At 49.6% G+C, this 21344-nt stretch overlaps 1 protein-coding gene across 2 annotated transcripts in view; it reads right to left on the bottom strand.

Moving 5' to 3' along the window:
• XPO6 (exportin 6) overlaps nucleotides 1–16012 on the bottom strand; it is a 59273-nt gene extending 43261 nt beyond the window's left edge. Inside the window, exon 1 of one of the 2 annotated variants that reach the window (XM_074598026.1) lies at nucleotides 15652–16012. In XM_074598026.1, coding sequence (XP_074454127.1) covers nucleotides 15652–15654 — 3 coding nt within the window. In that variant the 5' untranslated portion in view covers nucleotides 15655–16012. The remainder of the gene's footprint in view (nucleotides 1–15651) is intronic. The other variant, XM_074598027.1, reaches the window with a different exon arrangement.
• Between the last annotated feature and the right edge of the window lie 5332 nt (nucleotides 16013–21344).

Here is a 21344-nt window from a genome sequence, read left to right as displayed (position 1 = left end):
TTCCTCTGCTCTCCCACCCCACCCCTCCCCTGGCAGAGAGCAAGATCACCTCAGTTCACAGAGAAGTGTTAGCTCTTCACACAGAAATAGCAGGGCTCAATTGTTTTTAGATACTTAATTCAATCCTTCAGAAAGAGTAGTTGAGATAAGGCATTTTCCCCCCCAAGATGAAGGATTTATTTCCTACTTTTGGAAATAAATTACGGAGTTCTCAAATCTTGAGCATCTGACCTGTCCTCCACTGACTTCAAACTGCCTTGGCACCAAGGTTTTGAAGATGAGAGCACCTACTCCTAGGAACACCCTTAATCTTTTATATAAAAACACCACTATCACAGTGTTCAATGTCTCAGAGACAAAAAAAAAAAAAAAAAAAGAAAACCGAGCACAACACAAGCATTTTATGTAAAAAGCCCAGGCTGGCCAGAATCCAAGGCCAACTTGGGCAGAAAGAAACAGCGTTACCTCTGAGATTGTTTTCTTCTCCTATTTGACTTCTCCCGGCTGTTCCGGAGGCTTGGCCAAAGGAAGGTGGAGTAGCACAAATTGTCTGAAGTAATCAGAACCCAGCCCAGGACGGGCTCTACAAACAGAAGAGGCTCCCATGTCCATCCCACCTCTCTGCTCTGCCCTGGGGAGGCCGCAGCTGGAGCACTGACTCCAGTTCTGGGCACCCCAGTTCAAGAAGGACAAGGAACTACTGGAGAAAGCCCAGTGGAGGGCTACGAAGATGATCAGGGGCATGGAGCACCTTTCTGCTGAGGAAAGGCTGGGAGCCCTGCGGCTGTTCAGCCTGGAGAAGAGAAGCCTGTGAGAGAATCTCATCAATGCTCAGCAATAGCTAAAGGCAGGTGGCAAGAGGATGAGGGCCAGACCCTTCTCAGTGGTGCCCAGGGACAGGACAAGGGGCAACAGGCGCAAACTGGAACATGGGAAATTCCATCTCAACAGAAGGAACAACTTCTTTCCTGTGAGGGCGCCCTGGCACAGGCTGCCCAGAGAGGTGGTGGAGTCTCCTTCTCTGGAGACATTCCAAACCCGCCTGGACACGTTCCTGTGCCACCTGCTCTGGGTGACCCTGCTGTGGCCAGAGGGGTTGGAGAAGATGATCTCGAGAAGTCCCTTCCAGCCCCTGCCATGCTGTGATTCCCCCGGGTGCTATCTGACAGCCACACCAAGACCAAGTACACCCGGCGAAACAGGGAGAGTTCTGCATTCGCTAATGCCTTTTGGGTATTCCTCAAGTTAACCATTCCTGGAGCATGAGCTAATCGCCCACCTTTCGAGCAGAAGCTCTGATAAGTAGGTCATTGAGATAAAGAGGACACATGCTGCTGGAGAGACGCAGAGGAAATTTACTGTACCTGTACCGAGACACCCCAGAAAGCAGATTATCTAGTGAGGCCATAATAGAAGGTGAGCTGTTTGTAGGACCTGCGGCTGTACCCATCTGTACTATTTCCAGCTGTACCTCAGTATTATCACCCACGTTAATATGCAGTTTTCTTTCTTCTAGGGCTTGGTGTTTACTCTGTACTGAAGAAAATGAGAAGGAAAGCACCACCAGGGGCTGGGAAGAGAAATGCCGATGAATCCTGAATCCAACACATGGCCATCAAGGACTGCCTTCAGTCCTGCACAGTCAGGACAAGACCAAACGTCGCAGGCAGTCAGAACCGGCAGTACCCAGTTCCGTTTCTGTCTGGTCTGAAATTCAGCCATTTGGGTCGTACACAAATTTCATATTTTAAAGGTTTTTGAGGAAAGTCACAAAGTCTGGACCATTAGGAGAATCTACTACAGGCTTTCTGGGTCAGGGCTGGCAGTTTGCCCCACCTCCACGAGGCACTATGAAATACTCAAGTATGAAAACAGAAATACTTCCCACTCACTTCCACAAGTTGTAAAGTCTGACCCTTCTCACCTCGCTGTGCCTCCCAGGGTACTCGGGGCTGGATCAAAACCTCCAGAAAATGCTCTTTGCTCTCCTCTGCCAACCATTTGAGGGAAAAAATACTCAATTCTATGAATCCCATTTGCAGGGCGTGAAAACCATGCAAACCTTTGCAATTCACTAAAAGCAGCGAAGGTAAGATTTGGCATGTCACCATCCACACCAGCTCCACTGCTTCCGACTGCCTAAATGCTCTGCTTGAGCTCAGACCTGCAGGGAAGATCTCAGCTGCCAGATTCAGCAGATCCTCCAGCCAAAGGCGACGTCCTCAGTCAGGGCTTGGTTTGGTGAACAGGTCAGTGATGCAGGAAAGTAAGTAAGGGTCTAAATCCTACTGTGACAGCTACAGATTCCCATGTGCTAGTAGGACATCCGCACTTTGACCTAGAAATTGTTTCCAAAATAGCGTCTCAGAGACATGTCATGGCTGATTCTCCCCAGAGTAGGTGCCGTTAACAGCTGCCGTGCTATGCTGGGTCCACAAGGCATGGACTGGGCAAGTGTCACGTCTGGCCCAAGTCTGCTGCTCCTGGAATTGGCCTGTCTGATTTGAGCATGACGCGATATGGATCGGGGTGGGAGAGAGCCACTGTCGTTCTACCTCCTTACCATCCCCATTTTTGCCCCGTTTAAGTTTGCTAAAGGTGTTTCATTAACAGTTATCAAACGAGAGGCGTGTAGCTGCTTACTCATGCCATTTATCTATGAACTCCAACCTTTAATACCCTTCTCATACAGCCAGAAAAACGACAGATTGACAGCTGAGACTACAGCTCCCTGTTTTGACAGAAATGATGAGATTTGCTACCAACCACTGGCATATTTAAAGACATTCTCCATTCACCAAAGTACCAAAAGAAGGATCTACAAAGCCTGGATGTAACCAGCTGATTTCCAGGCTATCGTTCAATTCCATTTTAAGATGTACAAGCCATTAACTGATTTCTGTTGATTAAGGAAAAAAATAATATATTAATAGCTGCCAACTCACTGCACTTCAGGCTGTTCAAACTCCAGTTCCCTGCACCTCAATAAGGCTCTAGAGAAGCAAAATCTCTGTACTTCGCTGCTTAAGCCAGGACTCCATGACAAGTTTGGTTTAGCCTGTAGACCTATGACTAAAGCATTCGGGTAGGACGAGTTACTCATCCAACTCTGGCGAAGAACAGAAGAATCATTTTTTTGGACTGCAATTTAGACATTGCACATTTACTTTAATAGAAATTACAACGCTAAGTTTAGTTTGCATATAAACCAAAGACACCACCCCCACCCCCCCTTAAAAAAAAAAGTACCCGATTATTCTGGAAGATATGAAAGTGCTTTATAAAGCTATTTCAATTTTCTCCAGAAGTGCTTTCATTTAGAGTTCACTTCCTATCTTTTTTTTTTTTTTTTTACTTCTTTTTACGTCCTCTAAAGGGATTGTTTCTTTTGGAGGAAAGCTTTTCTCTAATGCTTTGCCATAAAAACACAAGCTGTTAACTTTTTAATGTTTGTTATTAACAGCTCGGTAGAGTATCGATCATACAAACGATGTTCTAAATACGGCAGCTCCGGCTGACAAGGAGGGTTACGTCTGGTGAGGTTTTTTTCTAATGTGTTTGGAAATGGATATCACTCCAAGACAAAATTAAGGTAATCCCTCTACAAAGCCTTTTTTAGCAAGATGTTAGTTGCAGCTGTGATGCTCTAAAGGTGACTTCAAGCACCCTTCAGGCTGGAACACTTTCCTCTGATGTGGAAGGATGGATTTTACACCACAGGAACTGAACCTTAAGGACACCTTGTTCAGCAGCAGGTAGGAAAACCCCTTGCACTGCTGAACCCCAGAAGCCCTCACCACAGATCTAACCCCCCCTGTGACATCTCTGCTCTTTCAATAAAGATGGGATCCTCCCTGTTCGGGAGCTGTTATTCACCACCCCTCTGCACCCCACCATGTTTTGAACTCAGACGCCCACTCTTGTTCCATCCCTCCCTTCAACACCTGCACTGCCGAAGCACTTTTCACATCATATCCAACACCTACCAGCCCATAAAGCCTCCCTACACCATACAGTGATAACAAACGGAGATATTTTTCCAGCACAGCCCCACCTTCCTATTTCTTTTAAGCCTGCTTCTCCATCCCCTTCCCACCCACCACGTCTCCTACCATCACCAGTGCAAGACATGCAGCCCGGTGCAGTCTGGCCTCCTCCTGGTTATCAAGCTTTGGATCTTATCACGTTTTACCAAGCTCTGCTAAAACGAGTATCGGCTACACCTACCAGCTCGTGCTAGCGATGGACAACTCTTCCAGGAGAGGAGGGACTGCAGGGACAACCCCCTGGTGGGAAGTGTTCCATAATGCCACCACCAAGCCAGTGCCCGGGGTTAAGAAGAGAAAAGAAATCACGCAGACACCACAGTGGCAGCCGTTAGTATAACATAACTCACCCTGCTTTTGCTAAAGTACACTGGCCCATCCTCTTCCACCTTGGAGCCTTCTGCTTCCAATTTTGTGCAGTTTATTAATAATAATACAGTTAGACACACACACAAATATAAACGACTACACTTTAGCTGCTGAATTTTCTTCCTTCTATTATTTTTTCCCTAATTGTTGTAGACAGTTTTTAAGGAAACTCAGTCGAGACTAATTTAATAATACACATACCTAACACGCATACATACTAAGGTAGTAATTTACTCATCTAAGAATTACAAGGGCATCTTTAGAGCCCCTCCCTGCCCAAGCCCTAATACAACATGATAACAAACACGTAAATTAGTAATTATACTTTCAGAAAGACTGTGGGTCATTTCAAGCCTTTGTGTGGGTCACAAAAGCCTTCCTTTTGCAGCTATGGGCAAAGCACAGGTATTATCGCCCCTTCAGTGAACCCCTGTAACAGCCCTGGGTCACTCCAGGCAGTGAAGTTCATGAAAGAAGCGCAATATTATTTTTAGCAACAAAAGCAGAATTACAAAGTGTTTTAAGAAAGCTGTACGACACCCAACGCATCCTCTAGAGAGGACGAACTCACCCTACCGAGAGGCAGACCCATGCAGCTCAAAGACTGCGTTACTTACTACTTTTAATCATTTCCAACTAACGATTTTAGAAGTCTGGGATTTCACACTCATTCCCAGAGTCTTTTTATCGCTATAAATCATGTGGAGGTCTTAAATCAAGAGGCAGCACACAGACCCTGCAACATACGTGCTCCCCGGCAGTATGCCACTGCTGGTATCAAGACACGGTTCAGCCTTTATTCTCAGTTTCCTCGTTGCATTTCAGAGATGTTTTTGTGGTTTAATGAACCGAAACTAGACTCGGCTTCACTCTGTGCTTCGAGAGGAGTTCAGGCTGCTGGGGCTGTTTCAAGAGATCTCCTGGCTGCGGAAGACAACCTTCATCTGTTTTCAAGGGCCACAACTTTGGCAGCTCCCTAATGAGACACAGATTGGGCAAACTCATTTCTGTTATGTCACAACTTAAGGAAAAAAGATCTACTATAAAAGTCCTGAATTCCTGTTCTACCTCAAGGCAATGGGTGGAGGAACAAGGTCACCACGCTACTCTCCACCTCCCTGCTGTGATGAAGCTGATGTCCAGCACCAGAGCTGCTCAAGGCCCTCCTGCCTGTACAACTCATCACCCCAGACCGCCCTTCAGGAATCAATGTATTTTATTTTAAACATCAACATTTAAAGGAAAAGTGACCACAGGCTGGACACTACTGCGTGGAACAAGCTACGGAGAGCCAGAAGCGATAATCTGATTTCTCCAACAGGATGAAGAGATCATCTTACCTGTAACCACTGCCGGCTACACAAGTAATCAGGCACCTTTCTGAATACCTAAGGGATCTTATTTCTCAAATCTTCTTGTACAGGCTTCAGGTTTTAAGGTTGAACTTTGACTAACGGGCTCAAGTGCCTGAGTCTGATTCTTTCTAAACCGATAACTCTTAATTGACATAATCGAGTCCCGCAGCCAGTGCATCCTCCACCAAGTATTTCACATTTGCTTAGCTGTTTACAAAAGATACTCGTTACACGGAAACACAGCAAGCACGGAGCATTAAAATTCAACACCTAGAAATTCCCTTAGAAAGCCACTGAAGGAATAAAATAATCACAGCAAGCTGGCATAAACAAAGTAAGATGTAGACACGACGCCGTTACAAGCCACGCTCCTGCTGAGGATGAGCACAAGAGCAAGGGGAAGGCAGGCTGGTCACGTGCCCATGACTTGCCAATTGATTTATTGCGGTTTAGCTGCTGGAAAAGACTTAGCAACACGTTATTTCCCCAAACAAGTCGTTGCTAAAATAACAATACACAGATGAGAAGCTCAGGACTATCCAAAGCAGACTACTCAAGATTGATATTCTGCATCATACGGCTGCATATCACCACAGCACAGGGGTCCCAGGTGGGTACAGGTGGCACCAGAGACACTTTTTGGACTTGTGACTTAAATTTGACAATCCAGCTACAATCATTAGACTTTCCTCAGTAGACACTCAGGTCAGACAGTTCTCAGCTGCTGTCCACCACTGATAACATCCAAACTGAAAATTTGTTATCAGAAAAACCAAGCCATGTGTCCAACAGCAGAAGGAGACGGAGCTGTTGGAGCAGGGCCAGAGGAGGCCATGGAGATGCTGGGAGGGCTGGAGCCCCTCTGCTGTGAGGACAGGCTGAGAGAGCTGGGGGGGTTCAGCCTGGAGAAGAGAAGGCTCCGGGGAGACCTTGGAGCCCCTTCCAGTCCCTAAAGGGGCTCCAGGAAAGCTGGGGAGGGACTCTGGATCAGGGAGGGGAGCCATGGGACGAGGGGGAGCGGTTTTACACTGCAAAAGGAGAGATTTAGATGAGATATTGGGAAGTAATTCTTGGCTGTGAGGGTGGTGAGCCCCTGGCCCAGGTTGCCCAGAGAAGCTGTGGCTGCCCCATCCCTGGAGGTGTTCAAGGCCAGGTTGGAGGGGGCTTGGAGCAACCTGGTGTGGTGGGAGGTGTCCCTGCCCAGGGCAGGGGGTGGCACTGGGTGGGCTTTAAGGTCCCTTCCCACCCAAACCAGTCTATGATTCTATAAAGTCATAGTACACTCTTCAGATTGATACCACAGAAGGTTGATCATCTGCCAAAGCTGGTCAGCTGGGCATGTGCCACTTTCTGGACACTAAAATACTGCAAGGTGACTCTGATTCTCACCCGGAGTACGGAAATAGCTTAAACTCTTCCAGTGAAGTCTAGAAACTCATCCCTAAAGGGAACAGTTCTGCAACCTCAGTGTTTGGGTCCATCCTTTCACCTCATCCGTTCCATTTGCCACATTTCCTGGTATGTCCCCCACTTCTAATGAGCCTGGGCCCTCTTGGAGGAAGATCCCATCCTTTCTTGCAAGGCGATGCTCGGGCCGGAGCTCCGGGACCTGGCTCACAGGGTACAAATCACTTCCCTTTTCTCTGCATAAGCAAATCTAGGCTTGCACAAACAGGACCGCAGGGCTGCCCAAACAAATGCGTGCAACTCAACTTGTTTTGAGATAAGACTTCCCCTGCCATTTTAGGTGAAGTAACCTGAGTTTTAAAAAGGCAGGTGGGAAAAAGATCCCAAGGCCATACTATTTGGGACACAAGTAAGTTGGGGGGTGGGGTGTGTGTGTATTTGTGGAGGGAATAAAAAACTCCTTATAAAAATTATTTATAAAAATTAAAAGGTGTTAAGAAAAAAGCGCTTCTATCTTCTTACTCAAACGGTCCAGAACAATCAATAGGTGAGCGGCAACATGTAAAATGAATTTATGAAAGGTAGAAGTTACAGCCTTTTTAGTTGAAGTCAGTTTTAAAAAAAAAAACCCACACCTATCTTCAAGTTTTAACCGAGTCTTCCTATGAAGAACACTATTCTTGTGTTTACAGATGGGTATTTGACACTTAAAAATGCTAAAAAGCTTGCTCCTCGCCACTTGTTCAAGTGTGGCAGCTCCTCAAACCAGAGAAGAGACTAGAAAAAAGATGCATAAGCGATAGGAGTTGCAAACCCAGCATGCTGGCACATCAGCACTAAGCCTCCAAGATGCATTAACAGATTTTTAAAAACGCTTCTCAAGTACTCTACTGTCTGCAAAGCCATAAATATAAACCATTATTTATCTGAACCTACAGACAACTCACAATAATACCCGGACAAACACTCCGAATTGCAGTTGCTTGCAATCCTAACTTAAGGAGCCTCTAAAAATATGCGCATATGCAGAGTTGGAAATGGAAAGCCTTAGGACAACTAAAAAAGAAAGCAAATGTAAAAAGAAAACAATTATTCAGCATATTTCTTAAAGTGACACTTCTGTTCAGATGCAGCTCCATCTACAGAAAGGCAAATCCCTGCTGAGATTTTAACTGCACTGACACATCCCAGCTGCTCATTTTCCAGGTAGCTCCTCCCACATCCACTCCTGCCTGGCAGGATGAAACCCGTTACCTTGGGGGGAAAAAAAACCTCTCCCAACACCAGACCGTACAAAGCGACATCAGCGCAAGGCTTATGGTAAACTTGGGAGAAGGATTATACCTTACCCAATATATTACACCAGCCAGACCCCATGTTCAAGGAGGTGTGATTACACTACACAAAAATACGATATTGCGTAAGACCCTCAACCCCTGTCAAAGAGAAGAAAAGAGACCCTATGATATTGCAAGTTTAATTCCTGGCAAGAGCATTAAAACTTCTGCTGGGCATTTAAGAGCGTATAATGAAACTATCATGGATAACACTTACCCTGGGAGTAACTCTGCAAGACTACTTTTAATTCTAAATGTTTCCAAAGGACAAGCAGGAAGAACATCTAGTCCACTTAAAGAAAAAACAAGATGTTGCTATCTGCAATGCTTCGGCACTTGGGGGTATTTCACCACAAGGACTCTGCTGCTTCTCCCCCTCCCATCTCCTGTGGCTCTGGAGCGATGGTTGCGTGCAGCCCCCAGAGGAGGTCGCAGGGATGTCCTCCTCTCTGGCACCACGGGCCGACACACAACTTGACTATGGTCAACGCGACCCAGCCTGTTTCCTCAAGTGCCAGCAGGAAACAAGAAAAAGCAGCTGAAACTTAGCATTCCTCCTTCAACTTTCCCCCATCGCAAGCTTCTCCTGGTCTCCTGGGTCACAGGAGGAGGGTCCTGGGTGGCTGGTGGAGCTCTTGGACACGGATGGGAGCAGGAACAGCCTTGCTGCCAAGCACCAAGATCATAGCCAATAATCTCTGTTGTGTGAGAGAGCCTATGTATTGCATTGTCCTCCTCTTCCTTTTGTTTCCCTCCCCCCCGTCACTGTGTTTGCAAAAAGAAAGCCAAGGAATTGTAGGAAATTCAATCTTTTCTCCGTAAGCAACCGAACCAGGCAATGGTCTGGGAGGGGAACAACACAAATCTAACCACTACAGAGCAGCTCTCTCCTCCCGCATCCCTTCCAGACCTTGATTTTAAACACACTCTTCTTCCAACACCAGCTGCTCCCCCAGGAAAACAACCACTTGGACAAACTTCAATGGAAAAAAACTGCCCTCAATCCCAAAGAAGAGGGCTAGTGGTATCGCAACGCAGAAGAAATCTTTTCTCTTTTTACCCACTGAAGCAGGAGAGAATCAATGAAGCACAACGTAGATCTTTTTTCAGATAAAATTATCTCTCGTAAGGAAAAAAAAAACCCACCACCCCTTCCTCTAGAGGCACATCCAGTGCTGACTTTGGCCTCCTGACAAGCCAGTACACAAAACAGATGAGTACGAGCCTTTCGCGAAAGATGGGACAAAAAGGAATCACGACAATCCCTCTGGGGAAGAAAATCACGCTGCAATTAAAGCCATAATAAAACGTTAAATCAAACGGCTAAAAATACACGCAGATTGCAGACCCAGCGACAAACTCGGAGATGCTGAGACAAAGTAAAAGATAATTTGGAGCACGAAGGCAAAGTGCTGGGAAATGGTAAAAGAAATGTAATTCTGTGCATGATCCCTACAGGAGGGAGGGATCAGGGATGACTGGGGGAAAAAAAAAATTAAGGAATTTGTGATGTTGCTAAAAGAGCCCCAAACGCTTCAGGTGGAGTGAAAGCTTCCAATCCTGATCGTAAATAGAAAATGGAAACGTGGATAAAGAAAGGAATAAAACGTGGGTGGGGGAAGTAAGAGTGGAAAAGTGTTGCTTCATGGCAGAAACACCTTTCACAAAGTGTAGGAGCTCCTGAGCCCTGGGAGACGCTGCACCGCTCCCGACCTTCCAGAGGATCCGCACCATTTCTGACCACGGAAATAAACCCCAGGGGCTGCCTGGAGGAGTAGGAAACTTCTTGCTTTTTCCTCTGCCAAACTGTCAATGTTCACATTTGTTGGAAGAACCAGACCTTCAGGAGAGAACAGGCACGTGCCACACACTTCACCTCTACAAACGGCATTCTAAGCACTTTATTTTGACAAAACAAAGCTGGCAAACACCTTAATTTTTTCTCCAAAAGTAGAAAATTGCCGTGTTAACACCTGGGATGCAGAGAAGGCCAAGGTAGCAGTAACCCAAATACAAATATAGTTACTAACAGGAAATATTGGCTGACTTGATACAAGACAACGATTTGGAAGGATTTTAGGACACATTATTCTACCAGACAGGTATCAGTCTATACACGTAAAAGCTACATTTTTTTTTTCTACTTTGCATATACTAACACCCATTAAGAAATATAACAATAAAAGCAGCTCCTTCTCCCTGATCTGAACAGCAACACCTAATGATGTGCACTAAAATAACCAAAGAGAACACCAATTCCTTTGAGTTTTAAGTATCCACACACTAAGTGAACCCTACTGCATGAGCTTAGTAGCACATGCCAGGTTTTCATGCTTTTCTGCTAAAATAATCGCAACAACCAACGCTCATTCATCAGGGGATCGCCACGATCATCATCTAGCAGGACGAGGCTTTTCAAGCTAGTTTAGTGGACCTCGAGGCTCAACAATTTTGCTTAATACCTTTTAGTTCCGACTGGAGACAGCACAGCCTACATTTAGCTACCCAGGTCTTCGAAATATGGCATATATATTGTAGTTACTATAGATCCTGAAAGGTGTTATGTATTAATGTACCAATAATTCTGCTAAATTAGCTATTTCCTTCGGAGAAAAAGCTTTCATTCTGGGGGAAGCATCCTTAACACCCACGTTTGAGTCCAGCTTTCCTGCTACACAATCAGTTCCGATTCCCTTTTCTTCCAACCCTGCCGAAAGGGATGCGGAGGTTCAGCCTTCGCCCGGGGCCACCGCAGGCAGTCGGCACTGCCGAGGGTGTCACAGCAAGGGAGAGCCACACTGTGCCACGCTCTGCATCCTCAAAGGCGCAATAAGTACGTGAAACAGCTCACCTGCATGAAGTCCCAACTCCTGTTTCATGATCTAATAAAGGAGGGATAATAGAGGGGCACGTAAAGTTATGCAACTTGAAAGCCAAAAAAAGGAAGCCAGATGTTGGAGCCGAGGCTTAGAACTTCAAAGTTCCTAGTCCCTTGTTTCTCTACTCAGTAGAGTGAGTCAGAATGGTTTTGAAAAAGGGTTCACTTTTGTTTTTAAGCTACGTACGTTAAGGGGACATACAGAAAGCTGTCAGAACTTCAGCCTCCACCACCGCAGCGGTCTAGTTTTGCTGCCGGCAGTATGGGAACAGGCTGTCTGGGGGAGGGGACGACACGCTCCAGCTCCTCTTGGTCTCAAAAACCTCCCCGTGAAGCAGAAGCTACACGCGAGCGCTTCCTGCCCGCCACAGCACCGGCACCACGCTCCGCTTTACCACCTTCTTCTCCGTCTCTCATCAGGGTAAGACATCCCCATAGCTCACCTGCTTCAGGACATGCTGGCGACAGCCCAAAAGTGACTTGAGGGTCTCCAGTGCGACGGGACAGCCAGGCAGAGGGGTTTTGCAAAAGCAAGACACTCTTGCCGTCTCCTGCCACAACAATGTCCTCAGCCACCTGCACAGTGGCCATCAGGAGCGGTCCCCAAAGCATAGGACTGGTTGACAACCCACAGTCCTGATCCAGCCACAGCCACACTGACATGCAAAATAACTGGGAGCTATTTCAGTAATTCAGCAGCAAGCTCCTTGGCAACCGAGGGTGCCAGAATAACCTGTGGCTCACCAGCATTACCTGCCTAGATATGCTGCAATCCAGACATACCTTGTTCCTTAGCAAACGGAAGGCTTAAACCATCATCAGGTCTCCAAAGGAAGCCTAAGAAAATGACAGTGCCAAAAAAAAACCAACCTGGAAGGTGATAATAGGGGCTATAAAATAAAAGCTAGGATGCCGCTGTGGAAAACTTAGAAAGATTCGAGCTACACACACCCACTGCCTACTTCCATTTTTGCACGCTATATTTGCTTCACGCAGAACAGGGACACAAGATTCCTTGGATCTGCTACTTCTATAGCCTGCTTCCCGCTTTGCCACGCATTGATGAGGCCCAGCGATAACCTGAAAGAAGGGCGACTTGTTTTGTAACTAAAGCAAAAAACCAGGCATTTGAGAAGCCTGTTTGCAGTTCTCTGGCCGAAAGGTTGACTTCATACGATGTCTTTCAATCTGATACCTAACACAATAGCATTTCCTGGAAGAAGTCCCTTTTCCTAAGCTGTTCTTCTAGTCGCTGGCAGGATACACATCCCAGATAATTGAAGAATACATTCACTAGGAGGGAATCACCTGGCTTCCAACCTCACACAGGAGTTACAAATGCACTCGCCAGGCAACTGGTATGCTCAGGAGATCATCATTGAGCCCTGGCGGTTTCAGAGATGGCTCATCTTTGTTAGTGGAAGCAGAAAAAAAGGTGACAGAATGAGCAATAAGACAAACGCATAGCTTATTTGGATGCAAAACGTGAGCGCATTCAAGGACTAGTTCCACAGACAGTATTTATTTTGAAGCTGTTCACTAAGATCATCCAGAAGGATCCTAAAAGTTGACGAGGAAATCATATTAATACTTTCTGCTGTATTAAACAAGAGAAAAGCTTGAAGAGTGCCACCTGAGCATACGCTGGCACTGGAGGCAGTTACTCTGTGTTTAGAGGTTAACTTGACCACACAGAAATCCACTTGAGAAGCCTGTATTTTACAATATCCTATATTTTCTCTACAAAAGTATCATGCCATCGACGTTGACACACACCTTTTTCACAGAGAGCCACAAACTGGATGCTGTACAAGAACCACTGAGCAGACACGCAACGTCCATCAGTGGTCTGACATGCCACAAGCACCTCATCACCACCGCACACGGTACCACGACCAAAAGCCTGACACAGAGGGGCTGCTCTTCACAAATACCTCGGAAAGCAAGAGCATGATTCAAGCTTCCTGTGACACTAAATAGCTTTTTAATGGTGGCATTGAGATTTCTGAGCCATGAGTGGCATCTAGGCACACTGAACTGGCACCCGTTCTACGACACAGGTAATTTCCGAGCACGCTGCGAATCACTGGTTTCTTCTCCTGCTTTTGCTCCAACTTTACAATTTGTGCTCAATATTTCTTCCCAGTTAATCAAGCTCTAACTTGTTACCGCTCCCATTGCTTACTCCCTTCCATATCAACCCAATTCAACTAATAAAATCTGCTTCCGTAAGCCTGCATTTTTGACAGCAGACTTTAATTATGTTTTATTTGTTCCCACTATGCCTTACAGCATCTCATCTTCACACTTTTCCAACTGTTTCCGGGAAGGAGGGTACACGAGCAGCAGAACATGCCCATCTGTAAGCTCCAAGGAAATGGGAACAGAAGGAAAATCTTACACAGTAGTCACATGAAGAGTTAGTTACACCAGTAAATTCTGCAGTATTGCCTGATGACCGCTTCTCAACTTCCAAAGCCAGTACTCGGCTGGTAGCTGAACCAAATATTGGATGTTCAAGGAAGAAAAAATAAAAAAAGGTATAACTCAGCAGGCTAAATGCATCTGTATGAAGGCAAGGGAAGAATTAAGAAGTCCTTTTGCCAGTTGCAGTTATTAGCATCCACCCTGAAGCACAAAACTCTGTAACCTCTACAGAGTAGCAAAGCCTCTCGAAGGGACTAATGAAATTCAACTTAAACGCGCTACAGAAAGCATGGTTTCAATAAACTAGCAATAGACGGTACCAGGAACATGGCAAACAATGTGCAGATGTGATTATTACAGCTTTTGGGTGAAGAAATTCACAACTGCAAAACAAGATCCCAACTTCCTGAAGAAAAGGGGTGCAAGGCTTGAGCCTACATTATCTAAGACAGTTTCAGTTAGAAAGCCGTTGATAACTAGATCAGTAATTACTGCCTTCGCCCAGTGGGACTCTTTGGGTGAGACAGGACAGGAGGCAGATCTCCAGGAGCACATCCTGGCTGCCAAGCACACCTCTCTGCTTACAGATCAACTGCAAAGTACGTGTTTGTGGCTTCCCTTTGTCTTCAAATCATAGGATGGTTAAGAGTTGGAAGGGACCTTAAAGATCACCCAGTGCCCACCCCCTGCCCTGGGCAGGGACACCTCCCTGGTACCAGCCCAGGTTGCTCCAAGCCCCGTCCAACCTGCCCTTGAACACCTCCAGGGATGGGGCAGCCACAGCTTCTCTGGGCAACCTGGGACAGGGGCTCACCACCCTCACAGCAAAGACTTTCTTCCCCATATCTCATCTCCCCTCTTGCAGTGTAAAACCGTTCCCTCTCGTCCCATGGCTCCCCTCCCTGCTCCAGAGTCCCTCCCCAGCTTTCCTGGAGCCCCTTTAGGGACTGGAAGGGGCTCCAAGGTCTCCCCGGAGCCTTCTCTTCTCCAGGCTGAACCCCCCCAGCTCTCTCAGCCTGTCCTCGCAGCAGAGGGGCTCCAGCCCTCCCAGCATCTCCAGGGCCCAACAGGCCAACCTATTGGCTTGTCAACCCAATAAATTTTGGGATATAAGGTTCCCCTGCAGATAGAAAGACAGAAAAATAAGAACAGCAGTTATTACTTAACATATCCTTGCCAGCACTCAGTATGGTGACAGTGAGCAACACCACCATCCCCTGAAGACGATTTCCACCTACCAGCCCCGCAAGCCTGACTGTGCCTGCACCCGAAGGATTAAAGATGTCTTCTCTTGCGTCTTACGGAGAGAGAAAAAAAAAAAAAAAAAAAAAAGAAAAGATTGTGCAAATCAAAGCACGCCATATCTCAGCTCTGTATCCCTGGGCAGGATTGCACACAGCGACGACTGACGCTGCTGGGAGGCAGCCGAAGACCAGTATCTAGCACAGAATTAACATTGCTCTGCACAGAAAGGAACCCGGCTCATTTCTGCAGCTTAGCCGAGGCCAAACTGGAGGGGAACAGGGCAAATCCACGGCCGGCACTGGAGAAAACCTGTGATTCCCAACACCCTCTGGCACAAACCTCTCCCAGGAACAATTTCTGCCTTCAAAGCCTTTTAAAATTCGCTTCCACGGCGGCTCCGGGGGCGAAGGCCGCCCTCAGCACCCGCAGGCCGCGGCCGGGTCGCTGCTCAGGCGGTTCGCCGCAGCAGGCCCCGGGCCGCCGGGGCCCCGCACCGGGCGCAGGCCCCATGGGTCGGCGGGCTCGCCCGCTCCGCGGGGGCTCCGGTAGCCCCCCCGACCCCGCCGGTGCTCCTCGCCCGCACTCACCATGGCTGTCGGCGGCTCCCGCGGGGCGGCTCTAGGCAGGGCGCCGCGCTCCGCTCATGTCAGGGCCGGCGGCGGCGGCGGGGACTCCCCTCCCATGCACCGGCGAGCCCCCGCCGGCCGCAGAACCTCCACCACCACTCGGAGAGACGCCGCCGCCGCCTCCCAGCCCCCGGGCCTCCCCCGGCCGGTGGGGACGGGGAGCCCCGGGGCGCTGGGAAGGGCAAGCCCCGAGCGGGCCGGGAGCGGCGGTGGCCGGCGGAAGGGAGAGAAGGGAAGAGAGCGCGGCACGGCGGCTGTCGGTGCGGCCGGTGGCTACGCCTGGCGCATCCTGCCGGCCCCGCCCCGCCCTCCCGCCGGAAGCAGCCGCCGGGCCGCCCGCAGCCAATGGGAGCGCAGGCGGGTGTGGCCGGCGCATGCGCGCTTCGCCGCGGCGCGCCGCACGCCGCCATCTTGGAGAAGGGCGCGGCGCCTGGCGGGGCGGCGGGAAGGTGCGCGCCCGGAGGTGCGCCCCGCCCCGCCCCGCCGCCACTGCGCACGCGCAAGGAACTCTTCCGGCCGGGCGGGAAGGGGTGGGGGGAGCGCCCAGAACCTCGGGGGCGGGGCTCGGGGTGGGCACGCCCCCCAGAGGCGGGGTGTGGGCGCGCCCCGTTGCCTGGCAACGCCGTGGGGCAGCTGCGGGCCCGGGCCTAGGCTTAGGCCTGCGCCTTCGTCCCGACCCCGGCCCGCAGGGACCCCTGTGCTGCCCCCCGCCTCCCCCGCCGTCCCGAGGGAGCTGCAGACGTACACGGACACTGTGTGTGTCTACTGGCTTCGCCCCTGTGTAGCTAATTAAATAATTAAAATGAACTGGGAGATGACCCCCCACACACACCCTGCAAGTCCTCCTCAACAGCGGCAACGGAGCTACAGAGCAGAGAAACCTGCTCCTAAACACCCTGGGCTGCATCCCCAGCAGCGGGGGCAGCAGGGCGAGGGGGGGGGATTCTGCCCCTCTGCTCCGCTCTGGGGAGACCCCCCTGCAGTGCTGCCTCCAGCTCTGGGGCACCAACAGCAGAAGGACACGGAGCTGTTGGAGCGGGGCCAGAGGAGGCCCCGGAGATGCTGGGAGGGCTGGAGCCCCTCTGCTGGTGAGGACAGGCTGAGAGAGCAGGGGGGGTTCAGCCTGGAGAAGAGAAGGCTCCAGGGAGACCTTGGAGCCCCTTCCAGTCCCTAAAGGGGCTCCAGGAAAGCTGGGGAGGGACTCTGGAGCAGGGAGGGGAGCCATGGGATGAGGGGGAATGGTTTTACACTGGAAGAGGGGAGATTGAGATGAGATCTGAGGACAAAATTGTTGGCTGTGAGGGTGGTGAGCCCCTGTCCCAGGTTGCCCAGAGAAGCTGTGGCTGCCCCATCCCTGGAGGTGTTCAAGGGCAGGTTGGAGGGGGCTTGGAGCAACCTGGTGTGGTGGGAGGTGTCCCTGCCCAGGGCAGGGAGTGGGCACTGAGTGATCTTTAAGGTCCCTTCTAACCCAAACCATTCTATGATTCTATAATTCTATTCCCATCCCACAGTTTTAACTCAACATTTGTGGCCCTTGGTTTTCTGATGCCTGACGAGGCCAGGAGAGAAGACATTAACGGAGCGATCCAGAACAGTGTGTGAATTTAAAAAATAGGTAATTCATCCCCTAACTGCTGCCTGACAAAATCAAGGAGCTGGAAGCATACAGAGCCCCAGAGCAGTGAAGTTAATACAGATCAAAATACTTCTTATGGTTCCCAAATTCTCCTGTGGCATCCGCCGTTACAAGAGATTGCTGAAACTGGCAGCTTAATAGGCTTTAGAGGGGACAATATACGTATAGGGATATTGCAAATGCTTGCAGTTACATTAGAGGATTAAACAAAACAAGAGAGGGAGGAAAATAAAACCTCCATGGGGGTGTAACTAACCACGAGGCTCAGTGAGAAGATTATGGTTGAGCAGTCCCATGTTTTTTTCATGGTAGATTTTCTTCCACGCTTTTAGCAGAGCAAAGACCCCACGGGCCCCTGTCCTGCTTGCCCCCATCAGCCTTTCCCTCTGGGTGGAAACGCTGTTCCTGGGCCACACAGGCAGAGAAAAACTCACCAGGAAGGATACATGCAGCTTGCAGCCAAGCAGATGCTGCCTGGCTGTACAGGAGATAACGTCCGTTTGCTGCCATGTGCCGATAAATTACTGTATGTGCCCCCAGGCAGAGCACCATCTCCAAAACCTACAGCTCCAACCCCTCCCAAACCCCTCCAACCCCTCCAAAGCCCCTCCAACATCTCCAGAACCTACAGCTCCAACCCCTCCAAAACCCCCTCAACACCTCCAAAACCCCTTCAACACCTCCAAAGCCTCTCCAACAACTCCAGAACCTCTCCAACACCTCCCAAACCTCTCCAACGTTTCCAACATCTCAAAAACCCCTCTAATGCCTCCAAAACCGTTTCAAAACCTCTCCAACCTCTCCGAACCCCATCCAACATCTCCAGAACCTCTCCAACATTTCCAACCCCTCCAAAACCCCTCCAATGACTCCAACCCCCCCCCCAAAGTCTCAAAACCCCATCCAACACCTCCAAAATCTCCCCAACATCTCCAAAACCCTTCCAAGGCCTTCAACCCCCCCCCCAACACCTCAAAGCCCCATCCACCCCCTCCAAAATCTCCCCAGCATATCCAAAACCCCTTCCAACCCCTCCAAAATCTCGCCGGCATCTCCAAAACCCCTCCAACCCCTCCAAAATCTCCCCAACTTCTCCAAAACCCCTCCAACACCTCCAAAACGCAGGCCGAGCTGAGCTATGTGCTGTGCCCGCCTGTGTGTTTAACAGAGGCTGGAACTGCCTTGAGATGCCACCTCAGCAATGGTTACATCAAGATATTGCAGCTGCGCTGGCAGAGGGCAGGTTTCCATGGTGACTATTAAAAGGATAATCTTATTATCGCCGTTTGTTATTCCAACGGGGTTGTTTGTTGACACGTGTTCCGAGGCGCACATTGCCATCCGGGGAAAGCCAGCTGCCGGACACGGATCTGCTGAGCCATGCACACCTTGCTTCCAAAGCTGTGGAGACCCGCTTCTTCCACTGCTGCGGGTTTTGGGGTGTGTATTTTTTGGCTTTCCAAAACAGAAGTTGCTCCAGCTCCCTAGATTGGGGCAGAATCACAGAATGGCAGAGGTTGGAACAGACCTTTGGAGCTCATCCAGTCCAACCCCCCGCCAGAGCAGGGTCACCCAGAGCAGGTGGCACAGGAATGCATCCAGGCGGGTTTGGAATGTCTCCAGAGACGGAGACTCCACCACCTCTCTGGGCAGCCTGTGCCAGGGCTCTGCCACCCTCACAGGAAAGAAGTTCCTCCTCATGTTGAGATGTAATTTCCCGTGTTCCAGTTTGTGCCCGTTGCCCCTTGTCCTGTCACTGGGCACCACAGAAAAGAGCCTGGCCCCATCCTCCTGACACCCACCCTTTAGATATGGGTGAGCATTGATGACATCCCCTCTCAGTCTTCTCTTCTCCAGGCTGAACAGTCCCAGGGCTCTCAGCCTTTCCGGGGGGATCTGACGTGTTGCAGGCACAGGGCAAGCTGGTGGGCACCAAAAGAAAGAAGAGGAACCTTCCCCCAAACTGCTGGATCCTTACAGGGAGCTTTTCTCCTCTGTTCCTTTTCCCCCTGCAAAACCCAAGGGGGTGCGGCAGCTTTTAGGGCGGAATTTGGGGCTGGCGGTGAGCGCTGAGCTCTCCAAGCCTTTGTCCTGGCTTTAGAAACATCTACCCCAAGGCAAAGGCCTCGCACCGCTGTGGCAATGACAGGTCTCACACAGCCCTGGCTGGGACCTCCTGGTGGTGGTGTTCCATGAGGAAACGGTGTGCAAGGACCACGGCTACCACCAGCATCACTGGAGCATGAGGAGGAGGGAGGCAGCAAGGCTCAGACTAAGCCTGAATCCGCCCCACAATGGGAGGAGCCATCAGACTTTTATTTCTTTTATTTTTTTAACTTAATGTTTTTAAAAAACGGAAGAAAGGGAAATAACATAGGGCTGAATGGTATTGGAGAGACCTGCGAGACCATGGGGAGACCAAGGGAACAGAATTCGTGAAAATCATTCCTTGCTGCACGGTTTCTCCCTCAATTTTTTTTGGCAAACACGCACAGAAATGCCCCGGAGCGTGATTTGAAGCCCTCTTATCAAAGCCTCCTGCACAGCTCCAGCCTTGATCCCAGCCCGTTCAAATCACGCATTCAAATATTCGCCACATTTCATTGCTTTATTCCAGCTTTGCAGAGTTTGGGTTTTGCCTCCAGGGTTAGTCTGAGCCTAACGCCAACCCCGCGGCTGGCCACGCTTCGCTTCGCATCCGGCCGCCTATCTCTTTCCATCTCAGTTATTTTTCCTACCACCAATTGAGCTGCAACTCGTCCCGCATGCCGTGTATACATGAGAAACCTCCCTGCCCTGCCACCTAATATAAAGTAATTCGATGGAAAGGGTTAAACCGTAGTTTATAAGTGCACTAAAGCAGCTTTGAAACGCAAGGGAAAGGTTTGTGCAGCAAACCCCAACCACCCCCTGCGTCTCGCGAGGGGCTTATCAGTAAGTTTGCCAGTTTAGCAAGCTGTAAAAAAAATACAGCAGGTACAAGGCCCTGAGTACCAGTCCCTGTGTGGAAAGTCCAGATGTGTGGAATTAATTTAAAAAAAAAAAAACACTGCAGCCCACTGCTGCAGGGAAGGGGCGCTCCCAAGACGCCTCTCGGTGTGTGTCCTTCCTCCTCCGCTCCTGCTCCGCTCCGCACCCACTTGGGATTCACCTGGGACCATTTGGGATCTCGGGATGTGGTGTTATTGGCATGCTGGTTGTGTCGCTGGGAATAGCTTCCCAAATCCCACTGAAGGGCTGGGACACAATAAACCCAGGGGGTCTAGGACACAGCAGGAGGTCCCCAAATGAGCGTGAAAGAGGGGAGTGTGGGCAGGAGCCTGCTTCGTGTGGGATTTGCTGGTCCTGGGAATTCAGCCTGATGTCTGAATCACCCTGTCCAACAGCCTCAGACCCTGAGCAGGCAGGAGAACTGGTGCCGGGGAAGGAAAGAGCAAGAGAGCCAGCTCGCTCTCCCTGATAGAATCATAGAATCACCTCGGTTGGAAGGGACCTTTCAGATCATCGAGTCCAACCATCAGCCCAACACTGACAAAACCAAGCGCCAAACCATATCTCTAAGCACCAAGTCTGCCCGGCTTTTAAATACCTCCAGGGATGGTGACTCCACCACTGCCCTGGGCAGCCTGTTCCAATGCTTAAAAACCCTTTCAGTGTAAAAAATTTTCCTAATATCCATCTTAAACCTCCCCTGGGGCAACTTGAGGCTGTTTCCTCTTGTCCCATGGCCTGTTCCTTGGGAGAAGAGACCGACCCCCCCCGGCTACCCCCTCCTTTCAGGGAGCTGTAGGGAGCGAGAAGGTCTCCCCTCAGCCTCCTTTTCTCTACTTCTGTTACAAGCAAGGGAGAAAGGGCCAGTTTCAGGCTGTGGCTTTTATTAAACCTACACAGAGTTTGGAGTCCGTCCCTGCCACCTTCCTAGACCCCAAAAAACCACCCGGGCAACACAACAAGATGTTCCAACCTGCCCTTCTGCGCCTCTCCCTGTTCTCAGCCTCCCACGATTTTGGGAGGGGAC

The sequence above is a fragment of the Larus michahellis genome, chromosome 8 (genome assembly GCF_964199755.1).
Source record: "Larus michahellis chromosome 8, bLarMic1.1, whole genome shotgun sequence".
NCBI classification, from domain to species: Eukaryota; Metazoa; Chordata; class Aves; order Charadriiformes; family Laridae; genus Larus; species Larus michahellis.
Note: the sequence above shows the minus strand (reverse complement) of the source record. Positions and strands in the feature narration are given on the sequence as shown.